Source organism: Telopea speciosissima, chromosome 9 (genome assembly GCF_018873765.1).
Source record: "Telopea speciosissima isolate NSW1024214 ecotype Mountain lineage chromosome 9, Tspe_v1, whole genome shotgun sequence".
NCBI lineage: Eukaryota > Viridiplantae > Streptophyta > Magnoliopsida > Proteales > Proteaceae > Telopea > Telopea speciosissima.
Window position 1 is genome coordinate 183112 of NC_057924.1, and position 21650 is coordinate 204761.

At 41.7% G+C, this 21650-nt stretch overlaps 3 protein-coding genes across 4 annotated transcripts in view; 1 reads left to right on the forward strand and 2 right to left on the reverse strand.

Moving 5' to 3' along the window:
* The first annotated feature begins 351 nt into the window (after nucleotides 1-351).
* LOC122639442 (syntaxin-related protein KNOLLE) lies at nucleotides 352-1517 on the forward strand. 2 transcript variants are annotated; one of them, XM_043832305.1, is made up of 2 exons: nucleotides 352-391; nucleotides 438-1517. In XM_043832305.1, the coding sequence occupies exon 2, from the start codon at nucleotides 447-449 to the stop codon at nucleotides 1395-1397; it is 951 nt and encodes a 316-aa protein (XP_043688240.1). In that variant the 5' UTR covers nucleotides 352-391; nucleotides 438-446; the 3' UTR covers nucleotides 1398-1517. The 2 variants fall into 2 exon arrangements, with proteins under 2 accessions (XP_043688240.1, XP_043688239.1); XM_043832304.1 differs by having other exon boundaries at nucleotides 367-389; nucleotides 434-1517.
* A 5032-nt stretch (nucleotides 1518-6549) lies between these two features.
* On the reverse strand, nucleotides 6550-7938 carry LOC122640183. The gene is made up of 2 exons (XM_043833337.1): nucleotides 7333-7938; nucleotides 6550-6897 (listed from the first exon to the last, which is right to left on the reverse strand). The coding sequence occupies exons 1-2, from the start codon at nucleotides 7936-7938 to the stop codon at nucleotides 6550-6552; spliced, it is 954 nt and encodes a 317-aa protein (XP_043689272.1).
* Nucleotides 7939-12113: 4175 nt separating this feature from the next.
* LOC122640437 (sodium/hydrogen exchanger 6-like) overlaps nucleotides 12114-21650 on the reverse strand; it is a 40500-nt gene continuing 30963 nt past the window's right edge. Inside the window, exons 17-22 of the mRNA XM_043833634.1 lie at nucleotides 19599-19696; nucleotides 19397-19506; nucleotides 18154-18237; nucleotides 13345-13442; nucleotides 13185-13267; nucleotides 12114-12344 (exon numbers count right to left, since the gene is read on the reverse strand). Coding sequence (XP_043689569.1) covers nucleotides 12292-12344; nucleotides 13185-13267; nucleotides 13345-13442; nucleotides 18154-18237; nucleotides 19397-19506; nucleotides 19599-19696 — 526 coding nt within the window. The 3' untranslated portion in view covers nucleotides 12114-12291. The remainder of the gene's footprint in view (nucleotides 12345-13184; nucleotides 13268-13344; nucleotides 13443-18153; nucleotides 18238-19396; nucleotides 19507-19598; nucleotides 19697-21650) is intronic.

Here is a 21650-nt window from a genome sequence, read left to right on the forward strand (position 1 = left end):
TAACTTATTAGTCTTTTTTAATATAGTTATAGAACCATATCCCTGAAAACAGATCTGAACTTTGGAACGCGACCCAACCTTGCTGGGCTAGTTGAGAGAGTGAGCGGCAAGCAACGGCTAGATTTTGAAAAGCAAATTACTTTTTTTCTCTTTTTTAAATGCTGCTCCAACGGCTCTCAAATTACATCAGGTCCAACGGCTATATTTTACATTCAGATTTTAAGCAACGTCCTCAGCATCAATTGGCTCAGTGTTTGCGTTGTGGAGCACTATACCAAGAACCAAGGTCTGGTTGAAGCCAAAATTCAGAAAGGTATCTCTCACTATACCAAGAACCAAGGTCTGGTTGAAGCCAACATTCAGAAAGGTATTTCTCTCTCTCTCTCTCTGAAAAAGAAATGGCAATATTTTGCTGATCCAATTGGTTATGTTGATGAGCAGGCAAGATGAACGACCTGATGACAAAGTCCTTTACCAACTATGTGGACCTAAAGAAAGAGGCCATGAAAGATCTGGAAGCCGGCCCCGACTACGCCCAGAACGTGGAGATGACGAGCGCAACCCAGAATCAGATGGCCCTATTTCTGAGAGAGGCAGAGAAGGTGAAGGGAGAGATGGGTTCCATTCGAGATATATTAGGTAGATTGCAGGAAGCAAACGAGGAGAGTAAGTCACTGCACAAGCCGGAAGCGCTGAAAGCCCTACGCAGTAGGATTAATGGTGACGTCGTAGCCGTGCTCAGGAAGGCCAAAAGCATCAAATCCCAACTTGAGGATATGGACCGAGCCAATGCCGCCAACCGGAGGCTCTCGGGTTACGGAGAAGGGACCCCAATTGACCGGACGCGTACATCCGTCACCAATGGCCTGCGGAAGAAGCTCAAAGAACTTATGATGGAATTTCAGGAGCTGAGACAAAGGATGATGACGGAGTACAAGGAGACGGTGGGACGTCGCTACTTCACGGTGACAGGAGAGTACCCGGAGGAGGGGGTGATTGAGAAGATCATATGGAATGGTGAGGGAGGGGGACTGGGAGGAGAGGACTTGTTGCAGCAGGCGGTACAGGACCATGGAAGGGGGAAAGTGATTGAAACAGTAGTGGAGATACAGGACAGGCACGATGCAGCCAAGGAGATCGAGAGGAGCCTGCTTGAGTTGCACCAGGTGTTCTTGGACATGGCGGTGATGGTGGAAGCTCAAGGGGAGCAGATGGACGACATCGAACACCATGTCATGAACGCTGCTCACTACGTAAAGGACGGTACCCACAACCTCAGGACGGCCAAGGACTACCAGAGGAGCAGCAGGAAGTGGATGTGTCTAGGCATAATCCTTCTACTCATCCTAATTCTTGTCGTCGTCATCCCAGTAGCCACCAGTTTTAGTAATTCGTAGAATCCAATTTTTTTTTCTACTCTATTCTTTCTTTTTTGTTTCTCCCCTCCAATTCTCTCCTTTCTTCGCTCTATTTCTGAGGCTTGAGGGAGTTGTGCTCAAGCTCCTCTGAGAATTTGGTTGATTTTATCATTTATGATTCTTACTTCAGTGAGCCTCCGAGTTTTGTTTTAGTCTTTCTATTTTTACTTGGTTTTGTTTTGCTTTGCTTTGCTTTGGGTACATTATTTCAGCTTCCAACTTCCAACTTCCCTAGGAACGACTTGCCGACAGCATTAAGTTGGGGCTAATGACAGATTACCAGAGTGCAAACCCTGAAGCCAAATTAAATTAAATGGCTCATGCAACCCTCCACCTAAGTCACATTTACCATGCAACCAAGAACCCCTTTGAACCAAATTAACCCAATTCCACTCAAATGAAGCCAAATTAAATTAAATGGCTCACTAATTGATGTGATTAACCCATTGTTGTAACCAACCCATGCCTATATCCTATACATTATTTAAATTTACAAGATGTGGTGTGTTACAAGTTACAATTGTGGGAACACATTGATGGATTAGTGAAGGTTTTAGTCCAGGTGAAAAGATACATGGGTTCATGAGTTTGTAAGGAGTGATACGGCTTGAAATCAAAAGATACATGGGCATTCAGAGAATGGGGAGTTTTGAGTGGATTTAATGTAGTCTCAAGAGGAATTCATGAGTCTGTAAGGATTGCGTATTAACCTTGTTGAAGATGAGACGATTATGCTCTTCTAGCAAAATAAAATAGGATGTGATAACAACTCCTAAGATGGTTTTTACACCGGAATGGGGGATCAAGAATGATTTGGGACCAAAAAAGAATAATCTGAGAATGACCTTTCTGAAGTTGACTCTGTTCTTAAACCTAGGGGGACCTGCTGCCCAAATCTTTTTGGGAGATTATACAGGACATTCGATGTTGGGACTCATAAACTGACTCAGCTCGGTTCTATCTTACATTCAATTTTTATCATCAATAAAAATGCAGAGGGGAATTGAACTTTCATACTGGAAGTTCATGAAGCAAGGGTGGAAGTTTGATGGGGTTTGGAAGTTCTGGTCTTAACCATACCTTCTTTATTACAAGGCATAAATGTGGAATATTGCCTAGCATTAGTAGGAAAGAAGCTAGCTGAAAAGTTTGGAAGGCTAAAAATCAATTTTGTTCAAGAAATCCCTAAAATCCATACCTTTGGGGCTGATTCCTTCGAATTTTAGTGATGGTGATCCAATTTCTGAAACAAAATGGGAGTAAATGGAACGATTTTGTCATATCTTGGCTATCCAAAACCAAAAACAAAAATTCACAACAGAGACCGAGAGAGAGAGAGAGAGAGAGTTGCAAAGAATGAGGGACAAACCCTTGAGACTGCGACAGAGAGAGAGAGGGAGAGAGGGAGACAGAGAGAGACAGATAGAGAGAGAGAGAGAGAGAGACATCAGTGGACATGGCCTCATCTTGAGAGACTGAGAAGCTCCGCCTTGCTTGCCGGTCTCCTTCTCTTCCCCTTCTAACAGCAGCGCCCTCTAAACTTCAGAATGTTGAAAAGCAAAGAAATCACGGGTTTTACTCCATTTTTTTCCCCAATAAGTTGTTCTCGTTCTTTACATAACGTGTCTGAGGCAGTTTATATAGAACGTTCTTTTCATCAAGAGTCCCGCCGGTTCGTGACCAAAAGAACGAACCTATTACCCAAACAAGATTTGGTGTTTTTTCATTCTTAAATAACGAAAAAACGCCAAAAAAGGTTCTTGAGATCGTTACCAAATGTAGCCAAGATTCTCGTATTGGTTACGCGTCCCCTGGACCCCTTCCATCTACCCACCCCCGTTATCACTGTCAAAGAAGGGCAAGTTAGATAGGTAGAATTGGTATCTATTTTCTTTCGTCACTGACTCTTATATATCTTTGAAGGAAACGAAACAATGTCAGATATTTTCCATTGCACATCGGCGAACCGCCACCCACGAATTCCCTTTAATCTAATATACATACAATATTTTATCCCAATGAAGAAGCCCTTTGGGTCAAAGTTTTTAAAGGAAAATACTTCCCTCACTCATCATTCTTAGATGCCAAGCTAAAACAGGTTTGCTCATGGGCTTGGAGAAGCCTATTAAGAGGTAGATCTCTCCTTTTTGAAGGGTATGCGGAAAAAAATAGGGGATGGAAAATCCACATCCATCCGACTTTTTTTTTTTCTTTCTTTTTTTAACCCGAATATTCTCTGGGACCCCGACTGGTCCCTAAGATTTTATTAATATAAAACCAATGAACCCGAATACAAATGGGGGGGGGGGGATGCCCGCCTTACCCCTTGCCCCAATCTAGTACTCAAAAAACCACTCAAGCGCTCCACAGCTCACTCCCACCCTGTACACAATACTCTAGCATCTAATCACCGGCCTCCCAATTGCGTCTTCGTGTGCAATTTGTTGAAGTTCTTGGGGCAAGTGTGACTCCCCATGGAAGATTAAGTCCCTTTTCCTTTCGCAGGCTAGCTTTGCCAGATAATCTACAGCCCTGTTCCCCTCGCGGAATGTGAAAGAAATAATTGGATCCAGTAAGCTTACCAAGCCCAGAACTTCCTGGAACCAATACCAACATTCCCAGCTGCCATGTGTTTTCTTCGCAATGCTCAACACTGTTGTCTTCAAGTCAGAATTAACCTGGAAATCCTTGTATCCTAAGCTTTTGCATAGCTTCAGACCGTCTCTCAACGCCCTTAGTTCTGCACTGGTGTTCGTACAATCTCCATAAAACTTTGTAAAAGCTGCTACCACCACTCCCTCCCTGTTCCTAATGACCCCTCCTCCCCCTCCTACACCCGGTTACCCTTGCACGCCCCGTTCATATTAAGCTTAATGGACGAGGGAGGGAGGATCCAAAACACAGGAATCGGAGTCTTATGCACTTTGGGGCAATATGCAATGCCAAAGAATTGAAGGGTGAGTGCTTCCTTCAGCGAGGGGGTGTTACCTTGTGAAACGTTGAAAGATGTTTCCGCTATCCAGCTCCTAACCGCCATGACAATGCTACTGGCTGAACGCCCTTTCTCCCCATGCCTGCGACTGTTCCACTCTTTCCATAATTCCCAGACTATGAAAGAGGGTAGCGTACCTAATATCATCCCATATAAATTCTTGTCGCTTGCCTTGTTGTGCCAAAGATGAATGTGGCTTCGCACCATCTGCAGCCGAACCAGCTCCACATCACACAGCTGTGAGAAAAAACTCCAAACCTTCCACGCTGTTCCACTTGAAACCAGCACGTGACATGTCGTTTCGCATCTCGGTTGTCCACAACACTGGCACTTCGAGGCTAGAGGAACCCCCATGTTCATTATCGCCTCATCCGTAGGGACCCCTCTGCATAAAATCTTCCAAGAGAAAAATTCAACTTTTGTAGGGAGAACCCCGTTCCAAAGCCACTTTGCGAACGACTTTCTTGACGCATGCTGCCTTACTTCATTCCAAAGCGACTTGGTACTGAGTTTTCCATCTCTCTCAGGGGTCCATACCAGGCAATCCTCCACGTTGGAAATGCAAAATTTTTCGTCCAAGATGCTATGGCGCACAATCTCTGAATCGATCATGTCCAGGACCCCCAAATTCCACTCTCCCTCACCGCTAAGCACCTCTTTGACCTGCAGATTCAGGTCCAAATTATAAGCGCCATCCACAAAGTCCATCAACGCCCCCCACCCTGACCAGTTGTCAAGCCAAAATAGAATCTCCCCTTTGCCAATGAGCCACAAAGACTTAGAGAGCAGGACCTCTTTATGGCGTAAAGCCGTCCTCCATGAGATCGACCCGTTAGTTTTTTCCTCTGCCAGCACGATGTGTCCATTTTTCAAATATTTTGCCTGAAAAAATGAGCCCCACAACGACTTTCTAGAGATGGCCTTCCATAGTCCCTTTAACCGCAGCGCTCTTATCATGTCTTCAAGGCGTCGAACCCCCAATCCTCCTTCGTCAATTGGCTCACACACCTTGTTCCACCCCACCCAATGATGCCGCTTTCCCCAATCTGACTGGCCCCACAGAAAATCAGAGCAGATTTTGTTGAATTTCCTTACCACCATTTTGGGGATGTCCAGTGATGACATAATATGGATTGGCATGGAGGACAGCACATGCTTCAACAGAGTAACCCTTCCTCCGGCGATAAAAATTTTCCTTGCCAGCTTGCGACCTTCCTTCGCAATTTTACAAGAAGATCCTCAAAGAAACTGACTCGAAGACGCCCCGTGAATAGCGGCGCACCTAGGTAAAAGATCGGCAATCTCTTCCTAGGGAACCCTGTAATCATCTCAACCATGCGGCACCTGTGCTCTGACGCCTTCTCACTCATCACAAAACAACTCTTGGACTTATTTACAAGCTGTCCAGAGCAACCTTCGTACCTATTTATAAAGCCACAAATCTGCTTAAGAGAGGATTTAAGCCCCCTGGAAAATATGATCGTGTCGTCTGCGAACAGACTGTGCGAACAACCCGGGCAACCTCATGGAAGGCGATAGTACTCCACCCTTCCCTCCATGAACAACGCCCTTAGACCACGGCTTAGCACCACCTCTGCAAGAATGAATAGAGCGGGCAACAATGGATCACCCTGCCTCACCCCTCTGAAAGATTTAAAAAAACCGGAGGGGCCCCCATCTAACACCACCAAGAACCAGCAATTTTCAATCATTTTTTTAATGAGTTGTATCCAACTAGGCGCAAAGCCTAACCTGCTTAGCACCTTATACAAGAATTCCCATTCCAGCCGATCGTAAGCCTTTGCCATGTCCAATTTCAGAATCACATTGCCTCCGCAAGTTTTCTTGTTGAGATCCTGAGCTATCTCTTGCACCAAGGATATATTATCATAAATATTTCTGCCTGGCGTAAAAGCACCCTGCTCCTCCGAGATGATGTCAGGCAGTATACTCGCAAGCCTTGTCAAAATCACCTTGGCCATTATTTTGTAAGAGAAATTGCACAAGCTAATGGGCCAAAAATCAGTCATAGACTCCGGATTTTCTTTTTTTGGGATTAGCACCAAGTTGGCAGAGGTGTAACTCCTCGGCAAGACCCCCCAACAAAGAACTCTTTGACAGCTTCCCACACCTCAATCCCTATGATGTTCTAGCAGCCCGTAAAAAATAGCCAATGAACCCATCCGGTCCCGGGGCACTATCTGTAGAGAGATCAAAAACAACCGCCCTAACCTCCTCCATAGATGGGAGCGCCATAAGCTTCTCATTCTCCACAACCGTCACTAAGGAGGGGATGTACATAAGCAGGTCCTCATCCTGTTGGCAATTTTGAGAAGCAAACATGTTAGACAAATACCTTACCGTCTCATCAGATATGTCCTGTGGATCGGAAAGCCAACTGCCCTGCTCATCCTTTATTTTTTCCACACCACGTCGCAGCTTGCGGACCTTGACCATGGAGTGGAAAAATTTAGTGTTCCGATCCCCCTGCTTGAGCCACCGCACACGCAATTTTTTACGCCAGAAAATTTCCTCCTATAATAAAACACGATTGAGAGCTTCGGTGGCTTCCTCTAACTCTCCCCTTGCAGCCGATGAGGGGGTAAGCTCTAGATCAATTTCTGCCCTGCAAACCCTATCCTTTGTCCTCCTGACATTCTGGTGAATATTGCCAAAGACTATTTTATTCCACACCCGAAGCCGCGACCTTAGACCCTTCAGTTTGAAATACAAAGAGCTTAAGGGCAAGCCACCCGGCGGTGTCGCCCAGCTTTCTCGAACACAGTCCAAGAATCCTGGGTGTAGAGTCCACATCTGCTAAAATTTGAAAGGACTGAAATGATGAGAAGCATGCGTAGAGCATTCTAACAGGATCGGGGCATGGTCAGAGCAGGCCCTATTCAAGTGCACCACTTTATTCACCATGAAGAGATCTGTCCAGGCGCCATTAAAAAAATAGCAATCCAGGCGTGCCACCACTTTTCCCCCTCCACATTGATTATTGGACCAAGTAAAAGAGTTGACAAGAAATCCCCCATCAACCAAACCTGCCGCGTTAACGAAATTCCCGGACTCCTCAAATGAAGCGGAGCAAGCCTCCCTCCCCCCAACCTTTTCAGAGGGGTCCAAAATGGCGTTAAAGTCACCTCCAATTGCCCATGGAAGGTTTGAGTTGTGCACGTCCCCCAATAAATCCGTCCAAAGCTGTCGTTGCTCCCCCGACATACAAAAAGCGTGAACAAAAGTGAGCATGAATACGTGCGAGCCATGCAATGTACATTCCAACGAAACATACTGTACATGCTCCTTAACCACCCTGACCTGGCAAGAACTCTTCCAAAAAACCCATATACGGTCGCCATTCTCCCCACCATTGGAGCAAACAGACTCCATACCCAACCTCCTCATGATACGAGCCGCTTTAGAAAACTGAATCTTAGGCTCTACAATCGCCACCACATCTACCTTTTCCATACTCTGAGTAGGCTTGTTCCCTACTCCCCTAATGTTCCAAAACAGCACGATCATTATAAACACGACGAGGGGATGGGTTTGGCCTCATGGACCTTGTCGTCACACCTTTGCGCACCGATGCTCCTTCCTAAGATGAGCTTTCACTACGTGCCTTTGCTGGGTTGCGGGTCTTTGTCGGACTGCTAACGGGATCCTTCGATCCCTCTCCCCCCTTCTCCTCCTGAAACCTCATGAACGCTCTGAAGCTATTGTTAATACCAGTGCAGGATTCTCTCAAATTCTCTATGGCTTTCAATCTCTCTTGCACCCCTCCTGCTTCGTTAATGCAAAGTCATCTTTGGTGGACAGCGCAATCTGCCCTTGCATCCGTGATCTCTCAGCTCTCTCCTTACCCTGCCTCGACTTCCTCCGCACTATTTGTTCCCAAGTCCCTTCCTCAACATCCTTCACCATTAGAGTCCCTTCCAGCTGAGGTTCAACCTCTGACTGGTTGGTCACCGAATGTGCCACGTGACGACAATCCCGAGATTCCTGTAGTACCACCGTAGGTACCAAATCCCTCACGTGAACCTCATCTCCCCCTTCCTCCCCATGCACACGAGAGGAGAACGGGCCTCCCACGTTAAGAATGTTCCCCTCAACACCTTCCTTCTCTCCAGATCCACCTAGCGCCAGAGCCTGCATTATAACCCCCACCTCGTTGAACCCATTCTTCCCAACCCCCTGCAATTGAGTCTTTACCGCTGGTTCCCCGACTCTTCTTTCCACGGCTTGTTCTCCACCCTGAATCTTGCGATAATGAGCCACTTCACGCCCCACTTTATTGCAACCCGAGCAAAACACCGGTAGTCGCTCGTACACTACCTTCTGAAAAAATCCAGAGGCACCGCAACCAATCCATATTCACTCCAATAGGTTGGCTCGCACATCCACTTCAATGCAAGCCCTTGCCGCGATGGTCCTAGAGTAGCCTGCCGTTGCACCGTCCACCTTCAACACCTTCCCTACCACTCCGACGACCAATAAGAAATAGTTCCCCTGATAGAGATTCACAGGGAGGCTTGGAAAAGATACCCACACCAGTACCACCGGCGATTCCTGCCCCGCCTTGAACAGCCTTGTCCACTTGAAAAGCCTGAGAGGATAACCCTTGATCACAATATGCTCCTTCAACCAAACCCTAACAAAGTCCAATTGATTCTCAAACCGAATAAGCAGATGGCGCGCATCGAAGGAAGAGAGCCTCATGTCCACCATAAGGTGAAACCTTGCCTACATGGCATGCTTCACCTCAAATAAGGAAGGTCTACCATACGAGCACTTCGCCACAAGTGTCATAGCAAACGGCTCTTCTGATTTGCAAATCTCATCTTCCGAAAAGAAAATCGCTGGAGACCCTTTGTGCATGGCCGGTTTCTTGACAACAATCGGTGGGGGCCTCGGGGTAATGCGTGACACTACCACCGAGAGCGAGAGAGCCTGGGACATCTCCAGCCGAGCAGATCCCAGCGACTGAGCCCCCCCTGCGCAGGGAGGCCCCTCCATCAAACCCTAGCAAACTTACACTAACGTGCACCTGTAGAGCGACCTAATTTTCACTCACGCTAATGTGCACCTGTAGAGCGACCTAATTTTAATGATCTTCTCTTCATTTATTGTCCATCCAACTTGATGCCTGAGTCCCAGCTCCCCCAAATGGCATAATCACAAACCCCCACCTCAGTAGTAACCTTGTTAAAGTGGAGGACCTCATCCTCAAACCATCAAAGCAGTGGAACACCCTTCTTATCCACTCAAACTTCTCGGCTAGGGGACGCAAGCAATACTTGAAATCCCATTGCCAACTTCCCCTTTAGCCGCTTCATGGTTCTGGAGCCACTCAAAGAATGGTAAGTTCACGGTAAGGTCTGGATACCACTTAGCTTTGTTTTGCAAATCTTCTAATTGTGGTGCTAGCACATCTAACCCAAATCCCCCATCACTGGAAGCAATTATGGAAAATAGAGGTCCTTCCAAAAATAAAATTATTCATTTGGAGATGTTGTTCGAATGGCATTGTTGTAAACCTTCTATTATATGATAGAAATATCTCCCCCATTGCTTTGTGTCCTATTTGTCAATTGGAAAACATGCTCAATTTAAATTAGGGATGGAAATAGATAACGGAAATCCGAATCCGAATCCGCTTCCGTATCCAAGGGACATTCGTATTCGTTTACAGATATCCGGAAAATAATCCGAATACTTCGATTAAAATCCATCTGGAAAAAAAATCTGAATACTTAATAATAACAAATTAAGTAAATAATGACTTTGAGGATTTTTTAAGATTCAACAGGTTCTAGAATATGATGAAAATAGAATCATGATCTAAGAGATGGATTGAGAGTGAATTGTATCCGCTAGGGGAGGAAGGTCCGGGTTACACAAGGCAAAGATGTAAACGGATGGTCAAAAATCTGAATCCAATCCGCATCCGAATCCGTTTAGAGGTATCCATATTCGGCCAGGGAATATTTGGCTCCGATCACATCCAATCCGTATCCAATCCGAATCCAATCCAGCCTTCTATTGGAAGGTTTCTCCTTTTCGGATTGACACATCCATCTTCCAAGGATGCATGTGAGATTAGTGCTGCAGGAGGTAGGCGACGCCGCAAGTGACTCCTCTGTTGATGGGTCCAAGATCCATGGGTAGAGTGGTGGAGCAGAAGCAAGAAGTAAAGGAAGACGAGGAGGAAAGGTCAGACAAAAGCTTTGGGTAAAGGAAGAAGAAGAAGCAGCAAATGTTTAGGGTTTTTTACAGAGAAGATTTGAGTAGAGGAAGAAGAAGAATCAAAGGTGAGACGTGAGACGGAAGAAGTCTTGTTATGTTTTGATGGTAAATTCCATTAATGCCCCTGATTCACTTAAGCCCATGTTTTTTGACCGAAAATTGGTAGAATCAATTCTAAAATGTGAGAAACACTATTTTGGTGTTTCTCAAAAGCTTGCCATAATCTATTATATCATCCGGTACGTTTCAAAAAATCACAGTAACGGACTGGACAACCTATACATAATATATTTTAGTTTTGCTCCCAGAATCATAAAAAACACCAGAATCCATTTTTTGGAAGGTTACCATACATATCCTTAGTGATTGGTTTCACTTTTTCATAACGAATTACAAGGAGGTACCCGATCAACGAGATTGTAAAATCCAATGGTCCTCTTTGTTTTGGCAAATTTGGAAAACAAGGAACAAGGTAGCATTCAAACTTGAACCATTGAGTTTCCATGCTACCAATTCAGCTTTTCAACATTCAGTACACGAAGGTAGACGGGTACAGCTAGACTTGATGGAATTCTTATGAATGCTACTGAAACACTAATTCCTCCTATATCTTTCAATGACAGCTTTTCATCTATTCCCCCAGATTTTGTGCTAGCTTTCATAGATGGAGTTTGGAATTCGAAAACAAAAAAAGGAAGGAAAGGTTCTATTATTTTTTATAGGGGAAAACAGTTCATTGAAGCAAAACGCAAATCATGCATAGGGAATCAGAGATGCAATGTTTCTATCTCTAAATCTGGGTTTCCATAAGTTAGCAATCTTCTTTGACTGCCAGGGGTTAGTTGAGAAATTGAATGGAAACCCCTCTTCCTTGGACTGGGCTTCCATAGCTATTTTGGTTGATATCATCCAGCTCTCTTCATGTTTCTCTCATATTTTGTTTATCTTCATTCCCAGATCTCTAAACATGGAGGCTCACTTTCTTGCCTCAGGTGCTTCAAGATTTAACCTGTCTAGAACTTGGTGGCCTAGCAGCCCACCCCCTTTTATTGTAAATAGAACTGTCCTCAGCAGGAGATGCTCCTTGGCTGATTTTTGTGATTAAGTAAATTCAGGTCACTTGTCAATATAAATGATATGGTTGTGGGCAGAGCCGATGGCAATGAATTGCCACTCTCCCCCAAAACTCGTCCCCAAGTCCAATTATTTTATCAGATGCATTGGGCAGGGTCCACTCAACCATGGGTCCAAACCCTATTATATGTACAAGCCAACTACAGACTTTAGCCTTCATTATCTGTCGAAATATTTAAAACAACAATCCCCGAGTGCAAAGAACGACTGGAATCCTGTTCCAAGAATACTACTTTGTTGAATGCAAATGCACCCAATATATCGAATGAAAATGCAACGTACATCTATGTACACATATACCAAGGCAACAGTGCAATCCATGCTGCAAGCAATTCATTTTCCTTCCGGATAATTATGACGGTACAAGGGAAATTTGTATACATAGCAAGGCATCCCAATCAGCATACTTCTAATCCATTGATCCAGCCAGACTGCAAGTACTCCATGGAGTGGACACCCAGATGTTTAAACACAGCTAGATCATTTGACCACCACAATTTACCTACGTACATGGAACACCCCTTCTCTTCTAGGATTGGGTGCCGGGTCATCTGTTTGAAACAAAAAAGAGTCATGCAGGAACCTATTAAAAAGACTAATAACACACATGCAACCCAGAGTTAACACTACCATCCCCCCCCCCTCCAAAAAAAATAATAATAATAATAATAATAATAATTACAAAGAAAAAGAAAACACGTGCAAACTACAGTTAATACGAAATAGGTGATGCTCTGTCTACCTAGTTTTCTAGATTTGGAGACCATAACATCTATTTATCATTTATCTCCCTCAAATAGACTAAGAGAAGCATAGTTAAACAAGTAGGAACACAATTCAATCCTGAGGTTAAATAACGATGAGCCATCTATCACCTGACAAAATTAACAGCGTTTTTTAACGGAATGGGTGCAGTAGATAGAATCTTTCAAAAGTAGGGGAAGACATTATCATTATTCAAAACTTGAGGGTGGGGTTTGATATTATGGATACTTAGAGGGGAGGGGGATGATATTTCCCCTATTATTTATGATAAATTTATGTGTTGTTTCTTATTGCCCAACACTCGAACTCCAAAGACCTCTAAGAAGTGAAGTAATTTGTTACACAATCAATTTCACAAGAGTCATATGTTCTCTCTCTAGAAAGAATAACTGAAATGAACATGCTTAAAAGTTAAAACACATTCCCAAGCACATTTCATCTGAGCAATATCCTGTCATGGGGTTTACTCTCTAGAAAGAATCTTGAATACTTATAAGGTATGCTTTAACACATTTGCAAGCACATTGAGGCTCCATCTGAGGTATATCTTCTTGCATGTTTTCAAGCAAAGACTTTTAAATTATTCCCGGTACTAAAGAAAATGCATGGTTTGTATCCTATCTTACCATGATCTTCTTCTTCATCTCCGTTTTGTGTTGTAAAGAAGGGTGTGAGAAAATTCCTATCCAGTGCAGTGAAAGACGCCGTGCTGCAGCAAGAACCCAAAATTAAATGCATTAATAAATGACTGAAAAGCATATTTGTTCTAAATTTCACATTACATACCTCTTGTGGAGCTCTTTAAGTCTCATCTTTAATCTGTTACCAGACGAAGCACCCTCGTCAAAAGGAGGAGCAACATATCCATTGTTCCCTTCGAAGCTCTGAAAGCAGATGGTGGGAATTGTGTGAGAATAATATCAATCTGAACCATTTGTAGTTTCCACAAAACAAAGCCTCAAAGGCTAACATGCAAACCAAACAGTAATGAGAACACAGATCTGATCAATTTCAAATGCATCCACCATCAAAACACATGTCAGAGGAATGTCCACGGCTATGTGCTACAATAAAAAGGACGTACCCAGTGCACAAGGCTCCTGCCACTGCAGGATATGGGGATGGTCATAATGTACGCAGCCTTACCCCTGCTTTCACAGAGAGGCTGTTTTCAGACTCGAACCCCTGCATGTGAATCTGTGATTATGCCATACTGTCTCAGGAGTCAGGGGAAAATGTGTTAGGTTCAAGGGGTGCTCCATGTTACAAAGCCAACAGCCAAACCAACACTACTATTACAAATTAATTTTTGAAGAGGTATGTTTAATGGTTTTGGTCTGGCTGTTGGCATAAATCACTTAGTAATTTGCAACAGATATGGGTTTTAAGTTCGATTCAATAACAATTCAGGAATTTGAAGTTCTGATTTCTCAGCCATTGCCATTCTTCTGCGGGAATGAACCTCATGGCATGACTGATGCTTCTCCAAGATTGTCAAGTTGACACCTAGGTGCTTGGACCTTTCGAGGCAAAGCATTGATTCTATGATGCCTAGCCCCAAAAAAAAAAAAAAAATGGCCAAAACGAAAAAGGTCTTTTATAATTAAAGCATCACATTTTGGCAGCACTTAGTAGGAGTTACTACTCTAATGCTAGAGTCAACAGCTACACTAAGTAGGAGTTACTATTTCTTTTGTTTGTTACTTTTTTCAGATAGCTTGGCAGCCAAGTTTCTCCCCACACTATTGGGAGTTCCTATTGTTGTAATAGTGTTATGACTATTACAAATAAAGAGGATGGGCCATAGGCAACGGTTTTGGTCGAGAGAAAATTACTTGCTCTTTGAGAGTGGTGAACTGTGGTGATTCAGTCACGTCCTTGGTGGTGAAGCCATAAGGGAGGGTTGTGATGCCCAACCGCAGGCCATAGGTGGTGACACCTATTGGTCATATCTTCTCCTCCTTATCTTCATTCTCTCTTGAGTTTTCTTCTCTGTTCCTCACTGTTCCAGCAAGCATTCCAACACTCCAACTCTATCCGTGAACATCCCTTAAGTTCTGTCACTGCTGTTAAGCCTTATCATATTCTGTTAGCTAATTTTCCAGCACCGTTTTAAGTCTACTATCTACTGTTGGACAGCAACCTAGTTCAAACTTCAGCCGATAAATTCTAAGAATCTAACCATCAGTTTGGGCTGATATTGAACTATATTACTCTTCTCTATTCCCTCTTCATTCAATACAAATCTGGTGTTCATCTGATGGTAGGATAGTCAGTTGCATTTGTTTTCCCTACTACTATTTTGCTGTTTTCTATACTTACTAATTTCTGTCCTCATCAGTTTTTCATCATCCAGCCATTAGATCCCTTTGATATTTTTACCACTTAAGCACCCTCATAGGTCCTCAAGGATATCCTAATTTCACTATCATCAAATTTATCGTTTTAGGGTTCTATCCAATCAACGTTTCTGCTGTGTTTTGGTTCACTGTGATTCTGTTTTCTGTAGGTTTGTTAGTGTTGATTTGATTCAGCCTACCATACCTCATCAGTGGCCTATATGGCTGAGATGGGCCATGGAATTTTATATTTTGACATATAGACCATTGAGGGGTGCTCTATCAGGTTGACAATTGGATTCACCATATTTTCCCTCCATTCATAATGATTATTCTTAATGTTAATATTATTGTTAGTGTTATTATTATTAGGGGGAGGGATAGACACACTGCCCATGTGTGGTAAGCTAGCAGGCAGCACCAATGGGGGTGTGGGACGGGGCACTATATAAGAGGGGTAGGGGAGTCAAAGGGGGGAAGAGAGGGATAGACACAATGGGTGCTAGCTTACAGTACACTGTGGTATTCATTTGCACAGGTGGTAATTGAGCTTCCCTATTTGTTCGCTCAAGCTCTTATTTATCTCATTATCACATACTGATTGGGTTTGGATTATCAGCGTATAAGATATTGCGGTACCTCTATGCTACTTTCTGCACAATTCTTTTCTTCAATTGCAGTGGGATGCTGCTTGTGGCTTCCACACCAAATGTTCATGTTGCTGCCATATCATCCTCTGCTTTCTATGCATTGATGAATATATAATGTAGTTCCAGATTGGTAGGAGACCAACTAGAAGTCAGTAAACCAGGATCTGCTATGAACACTAAATCAGCTATGCTAAAATAAGTACTTTGGTGAAATTAGGGTTAGGGTTTGATGTGTGGGTTATGTCAAGTAGAGGTAGGGGAGTCTATCAGTGAAGGTCCTGTTAAGTTCTAATAGGTCTAGGTTAGCTAACCAAAATTGGCAGCAGGTTTTAGGGTTAGGTTTATGGGTTTTTGCAAAGGGAATGTTGGTTGAATCTAGGGTTTAGAAGGGGAATCTTGGACAGGGGTTTGGACCGAGTGTTCCTTGTTAGGAATGGACAACTCGATCTGGTTATGGTAGGGTTCTAATGGCTTGTTAGGTCTGTGGAGGTTTTAGGTCTAGGAAAACTCAAAAACAAAAAAGGGGAAATTTAGGGTTCGGGCTGTGAGAGGATTAGAAGAAGAATTGTTGAAGATGGGGATCACTTCTAACTTACTGTTGTTGCAGAAATTCTCTGACAACAGCTTGTTGGAAGTTGAAACTTGAATAAAAATTGAATCTTTAACTAGAACTTGAAGGAGCTCAAAAGAACCACCCAGACTCACACTGCAAGGTGTCGATTGGATCAAACACCAATCCCACCAACGAACCACCCGGGCTTCCAACCGCAAGGTGTCAATCGGATCAAACACCAATCCCCCAGCCTTGATCTAACACAAGAAAAAATCTTCAATGGAGAAGAACAGCAACAAAAAGCTTTTCATTAATCAAGATTCGTGTTCAATACTTGCGCCCCCCCCCCCCCACCCTTACAATCTTATATAAAATACTCGAAAATAGAATCCTACACTAAAAAGGAAAGGACTAACCCAATGTTTAACCTATTAGGTAACCTAAACTGACTAGGAAAATGAAATAACAAAGGAAATTGACTCAAAACACGGCTGGATTTATAGAGTCCTAATCCAGCCCAACTTAATGACCACTTCACCAAGTCACATGATCACTTAAGTGATCACATGACCACTAATTACATAAAGTAAAACTAAGTAAGGAATCCCGTATACAACCTAATTTCCCATATTTTAGGCCCATAAAAGTGGTCTATTACATAGAAAACCCATGGGGATCAAAGGCCCAACATGTATATAACCCAACTCAAGGCTTATTTCCAATCAAACAAACCCTCTAGGTAACTTATCTGCATCAATATATTTTCTGGATACCTGATACCAAAACCGGAAAGCACTAACCATCTATCTTCTATACAACATTCTGGGGATATTTTGATTTTGTAGATTTATGGCTCGAATTCTGTCAAACTTTGAGAAGCTTTGGAGCATGTTTGTTAAGCCTATGTATTTGTTCTTTGGGTTCTCCCTAGGGTTTTGGGATAGTAGTGAAAGTTCATCTTATTTCATTTCATTTGCATGGACACTAGACAATATATAACCACATCTAGGTTTTGTGTGCATCATTTATGTTAGGGAAAAGGAAAGATCTTCCAACTGGTTGGCAGATTTTTCTACCTCATGGGTTGGTAATATGTTCATTCTAACCATTCAAAAGTTTCTACCTCATGGGTTGGTAATATGTTCATTCTAACCATTCAAAAGATCGAATATCTTCAGGATATGATACATCTCAACTTTCATTATCTATATCAATTGTATGACCCACCATGTATTTCAAATGATTTACAATGTATTATGCTAAAATATAGTGATGTCTAATTGGGCTAAATATGAAACCATAATTAGATTTGGGATATTTGCCATGTGGCAGAACAGACAGGCAGCCAAAAGCCCTTCAGTGGCTCTATAGCTGCGAAATTTGCCTGTTTTGTCTGCTAGCTTCTAGGTGCAATTTTCTCATCCCTTGCCTTCTGTGCTACAATTTACCTCATATGGAGAGAAAGAGAAACCTGTGAAGGTAGTCCCGCTGATTTGGGCAGCCATCTCCTTTGAGATTACATCTAAGATTGGCCCTTGGGTAAACTCCCCTAGAAACAGATTCCTTGTAGCTTCTTGGAACCTTAACCAACCTTGGGCATGCGTGCTGTGCCCAGAGGTGAAATGACTGCCCCACCGCCATGAAATTCAAAAATGTCACTCATGATTCTTCCCCTGTGTACTACTACTACTATTATTATTATTATTATTATACCAACAACAATTATTATTATTATTAGTATTATATAACAACAATAACAATAATAGTAAGAATTATAGTAATTACAACAACAATGATGGTAGTAGTTGCAAGACCACACCATAACAGGAAAAACAATTGGAATCATTCAACCATTAATCGAGTGCATTTTTCCAGAAAATTCACCATAAAGATGAAACTGCAATATCAGGTTCAACCACATGTCATTTACCTCTTGCGCAGAAAGGAAAAATGTTAATTCATCATCAAGGAACTCCGAAAATAACCTCGAACTGACATTTTAACTTAGTTTTAGTTAATTAAAATTACTTAGTAGTCTTTCTCCGAAACTTACTTCATTTGAGGGGCCATCATGACCATCACCTACAACTTGTAAAGCTTCCAACATAGTCCCCGTTGACCCTCCAATCAATAGGACCTGCAATATTTCCTCAAAAAATCAGTGATGAAGAATCAATATAATCATAGGACATGGTGGTAAAGAGAACTGCATACATCCATAAGCAGGCCCATGACATCCAAATACTGGACACCGATTTATGTATAGAGGGCCTTCTTCTCTACTAATACAATTTCTCTACTTACATTTTTTTTTTAAATAGAGGGATCATCATTACATAATCTTACCAAAATACACAAAAAAGAGCTCATAGCGGCCAGATAGTTGCCGGGTACTTTCTTGGCATTAAGTTATCTGAGGTTAAAGAAGACTTGAGAAGATGAATGAGGCAGGAGCATAAGAGGCAGCCAGATATAGCCTTAGTCTATTGTTACTTCATAGGCATTTCAAGATTTGTATTACAATGCAGAAGATAAGAATGTCACAGTGGAAAGTGCCATTTCATCAATGAAAGGCAGGTGGTATGGACCCCTAATTTTGAGGGGAAATGTGAATAAAGCTATTCCAAGTCCTGTGCAGCTCCAACATTAACCCCTCAATATCAGATTGGAGAACATGGTCGCACTAAAAAAGGAACCTCTTTCGAGAAATGTATGTCACTTTTAATTCATAAGAATGGAACTTTATAGTAATACCCCAATTGAAGAACCATTATCCCTCACATTTTGACTCGGTTGTGGATAAGTGCTTCTGTATAGCTCTTCTATAGTCTTCAGGGAGATGGTTTAACCCCTCCCTTATGGGATGATCAACTTGTCCATCTGTAATATCTTATTCAAATTATGAATTTCCCTTAAAATTTTTGAAAAGTATTATCAGTCAAGTTGATGACCCAAAAGTCTCAATATAACATTGTTTAACCATTGCTGAATCATGAATAGGGAAACGAAGGGCAGAAGAGGGTAAATAAAAAAGGAAAGTGATGATTACAATTTTGATTCATTCTATCATATCAAGTCAGCATTTTTAACAGCCCAGGTAAAATCAAATAATGAGAAGACAAGATATATCCCTCAGCTAAGTAATCTCATTATCTAGGTACATTGTATGATCGGATTTCAGAGAAATAAAGGCATATGTGCAAGGAAACGCAAAAGGAGTTCACTTCGAACATAATTTCAATACCTATTCTGAATAATGCATTTAGGCTCAATGAGAAAAACATAAGATCACATACCGTCAAAACGACTATGGCAGTGGTTGCAGTGAATATTGTCTGCCCATGTCCTTCTGGAAGATCGTGAACAGACTGCAGAGCAAGGGCAAAAGCCATAGCTCCTCGAAGTCCTGCACATCAACAAAGTATACTGAATATTCAGAAAGAACCAAACAAAATAATCTCGACAAACACCTAGCCCTAGCAGTAGCTTATCCCTCACCACTATACCAAAGTGCTTTCTGATGTTTCAAAGGTATTTGCCGATTTGCAGGTCGAACTAAGTTGACTAAGTATGCACAAGAAAACACATTGGCAGCCCTTCAAGAGAAAAATATATATATATTATATATATTAGCTTTGCATGTAACAATCATATAGTCAGCCACAAATGATATAGGATGTCTGTTGATAGAATTAAAAATGCGAAAAATGACCAAAACATTTTAATTAAAGTAAAACAATATCATAGTTAAAGATGTAAAAAAATATGAAGAAATGTTAAACAACCAAAACAGTAAAAAAAAAAAGAGAAGAAAAACGATCCATATAGATTAGAAAAACATCAAAACAGTTTCATACACCTCGATGTATAAGGTTATTATTTGACACTGTAACATTAAGAAAAAGACCCTGTTTGGAAATGTACAATGCTTAAAATCAAATAAGAAAACTCACCTTTCTACGTACTCTGGGTACAATTAAATTTTTCTTTTCTTTTTCAGAAAGCGAATCAAAAGAAAGAATTATCAACAAGAGAAAAGAAGTAGTTGTCAAAGAGCCATTAGAGCAAAGGCTTCCAAAGCCATCAGAAGAAAAGCTATTAACAAAAACAAAAAACAGCCCTCCGGGTCTAATAGCTGACCCCCGGTTGGTCCTTAAAGTCCTTACCTTCCCTAACACTAGCTGCTAAAGGATTAAAATCTTCATTATCATCTTATAAGCACTGAAGAGTAATTTCTTCGTAGTTTTTTTTTTTTTTTAAATCCTATTTAACTGATAACCAAGTTGTTTGCCACCACCCACGAGAGTGTAAAAACTTTACAATGTAACAGTAGCTGCTATTAACTGATTGGAGGAAAAGATATTCTGTCCTTCCAAACCCACCTATCATGATTTTTAAGAACATTAATCGGAAGACTAAGATTGTCTAACAGTTGGTAACTGAAACTAAAGGACAGACAATGCCAGACATTAGGGCAGTCGAGATTAATGATAAAACATGATGAACCAATTAATGCTTAGGGAAGAGGTATGCTATAAACCCAAGAAACCTGTCCTCAGTGTCGAAGCAAAAAAAGATTATCCATCTGATGAAACATGTTTTGGCGTATTGCACATTTGCAGCTATGCTTTCTAGGTGATCTAAGGAATTGGTTCAAGCAAGGATGTCTAGGCCAGATAAAGGAGGCTTTCAGTTATGTAAAAACCATTAAGTACTTGGATATGTGGCAAATTGTTAATAAATGAACTTGTCCATGATAGGATTACAATGAGTTTGTCGATGAGATTCAGTTTGGAAATGAAACTCATCTGAGAGTGGTGTCCATACAATAAAGGATTGAAACTCATTGTCACTACGACAATGAGTTTGTCAGTGAGATTCAGTTTGGAACATGGAAAAAGAACTCAGTCGAAACTCATTGTCACCTCTCTTCTCATTTCTCAAAGGTAATAGTGTTATTGTCCCAAAAATCAATTTTTTTGTACAACACTGATGAATACATGGTAGAATTTGTTGAATTTAATTTAAGTTAGCGTCCTTGGCTCGATCTACGACTCTACGGAGTCCGATTTTTTTTTGGTAGGCCAATTATTATTTTTATTTTCTGAATTATAAAAACCATTTCCATACAACATATTTTCGGAAAAAAAAAATATGATTTATATATGATGGATGGACACCAATTTAATATATCAAAACAACTGCGCCCAAAGCATGTCATGGGATACATATGTGGAACATTCAGAGGAACGGCTCCGAAATGTTCAGTGGTATGCAGCTCGTGGATTGGACCCATTAAGAAACTCTACATGGAATTGAGCAAGTGTTCACTGTTGAGCACCTTTTTTTTTATTTGGATAACATGTATTATTCAATGTTCTTGTAGTTTAACTTTATGTGAACTAAGTATTAATAATACCAAATTTAGTATATCCTCCAGCATACACTAGTAAACTAGGGTCAATAACCACAAATACCATTTCGAGTGTTTTTTGTGAAAATAGTTCATACATTGTATTTAGAATGTCAAAATTAGGATGTATACAAAAA

Bases quoted from the DNA above. Each gene is read 5' to 3' on its own strand.
- LOC122639442 (XM_043832305.1), top strand. From the start codon at position 447: ATGAACGACCTGATGACAAAGTCCTTTACCAACTATGTGGACCTAAAG.
- LOC122640183 (XM_043833337.1), bottom strand. From the start codon at position 7,938: ATGATCGTGCTGTTTTGGAACATTAGGGGAGTAGGGAACAAGCCTACT. The intron at 6,898-7,332 runs GTGAATAAAGTG...TGGCTCAAGCAG, and splicing joins CCTGGACAGATCTCTTCATG to GGGGATCGGAACACTAAATT.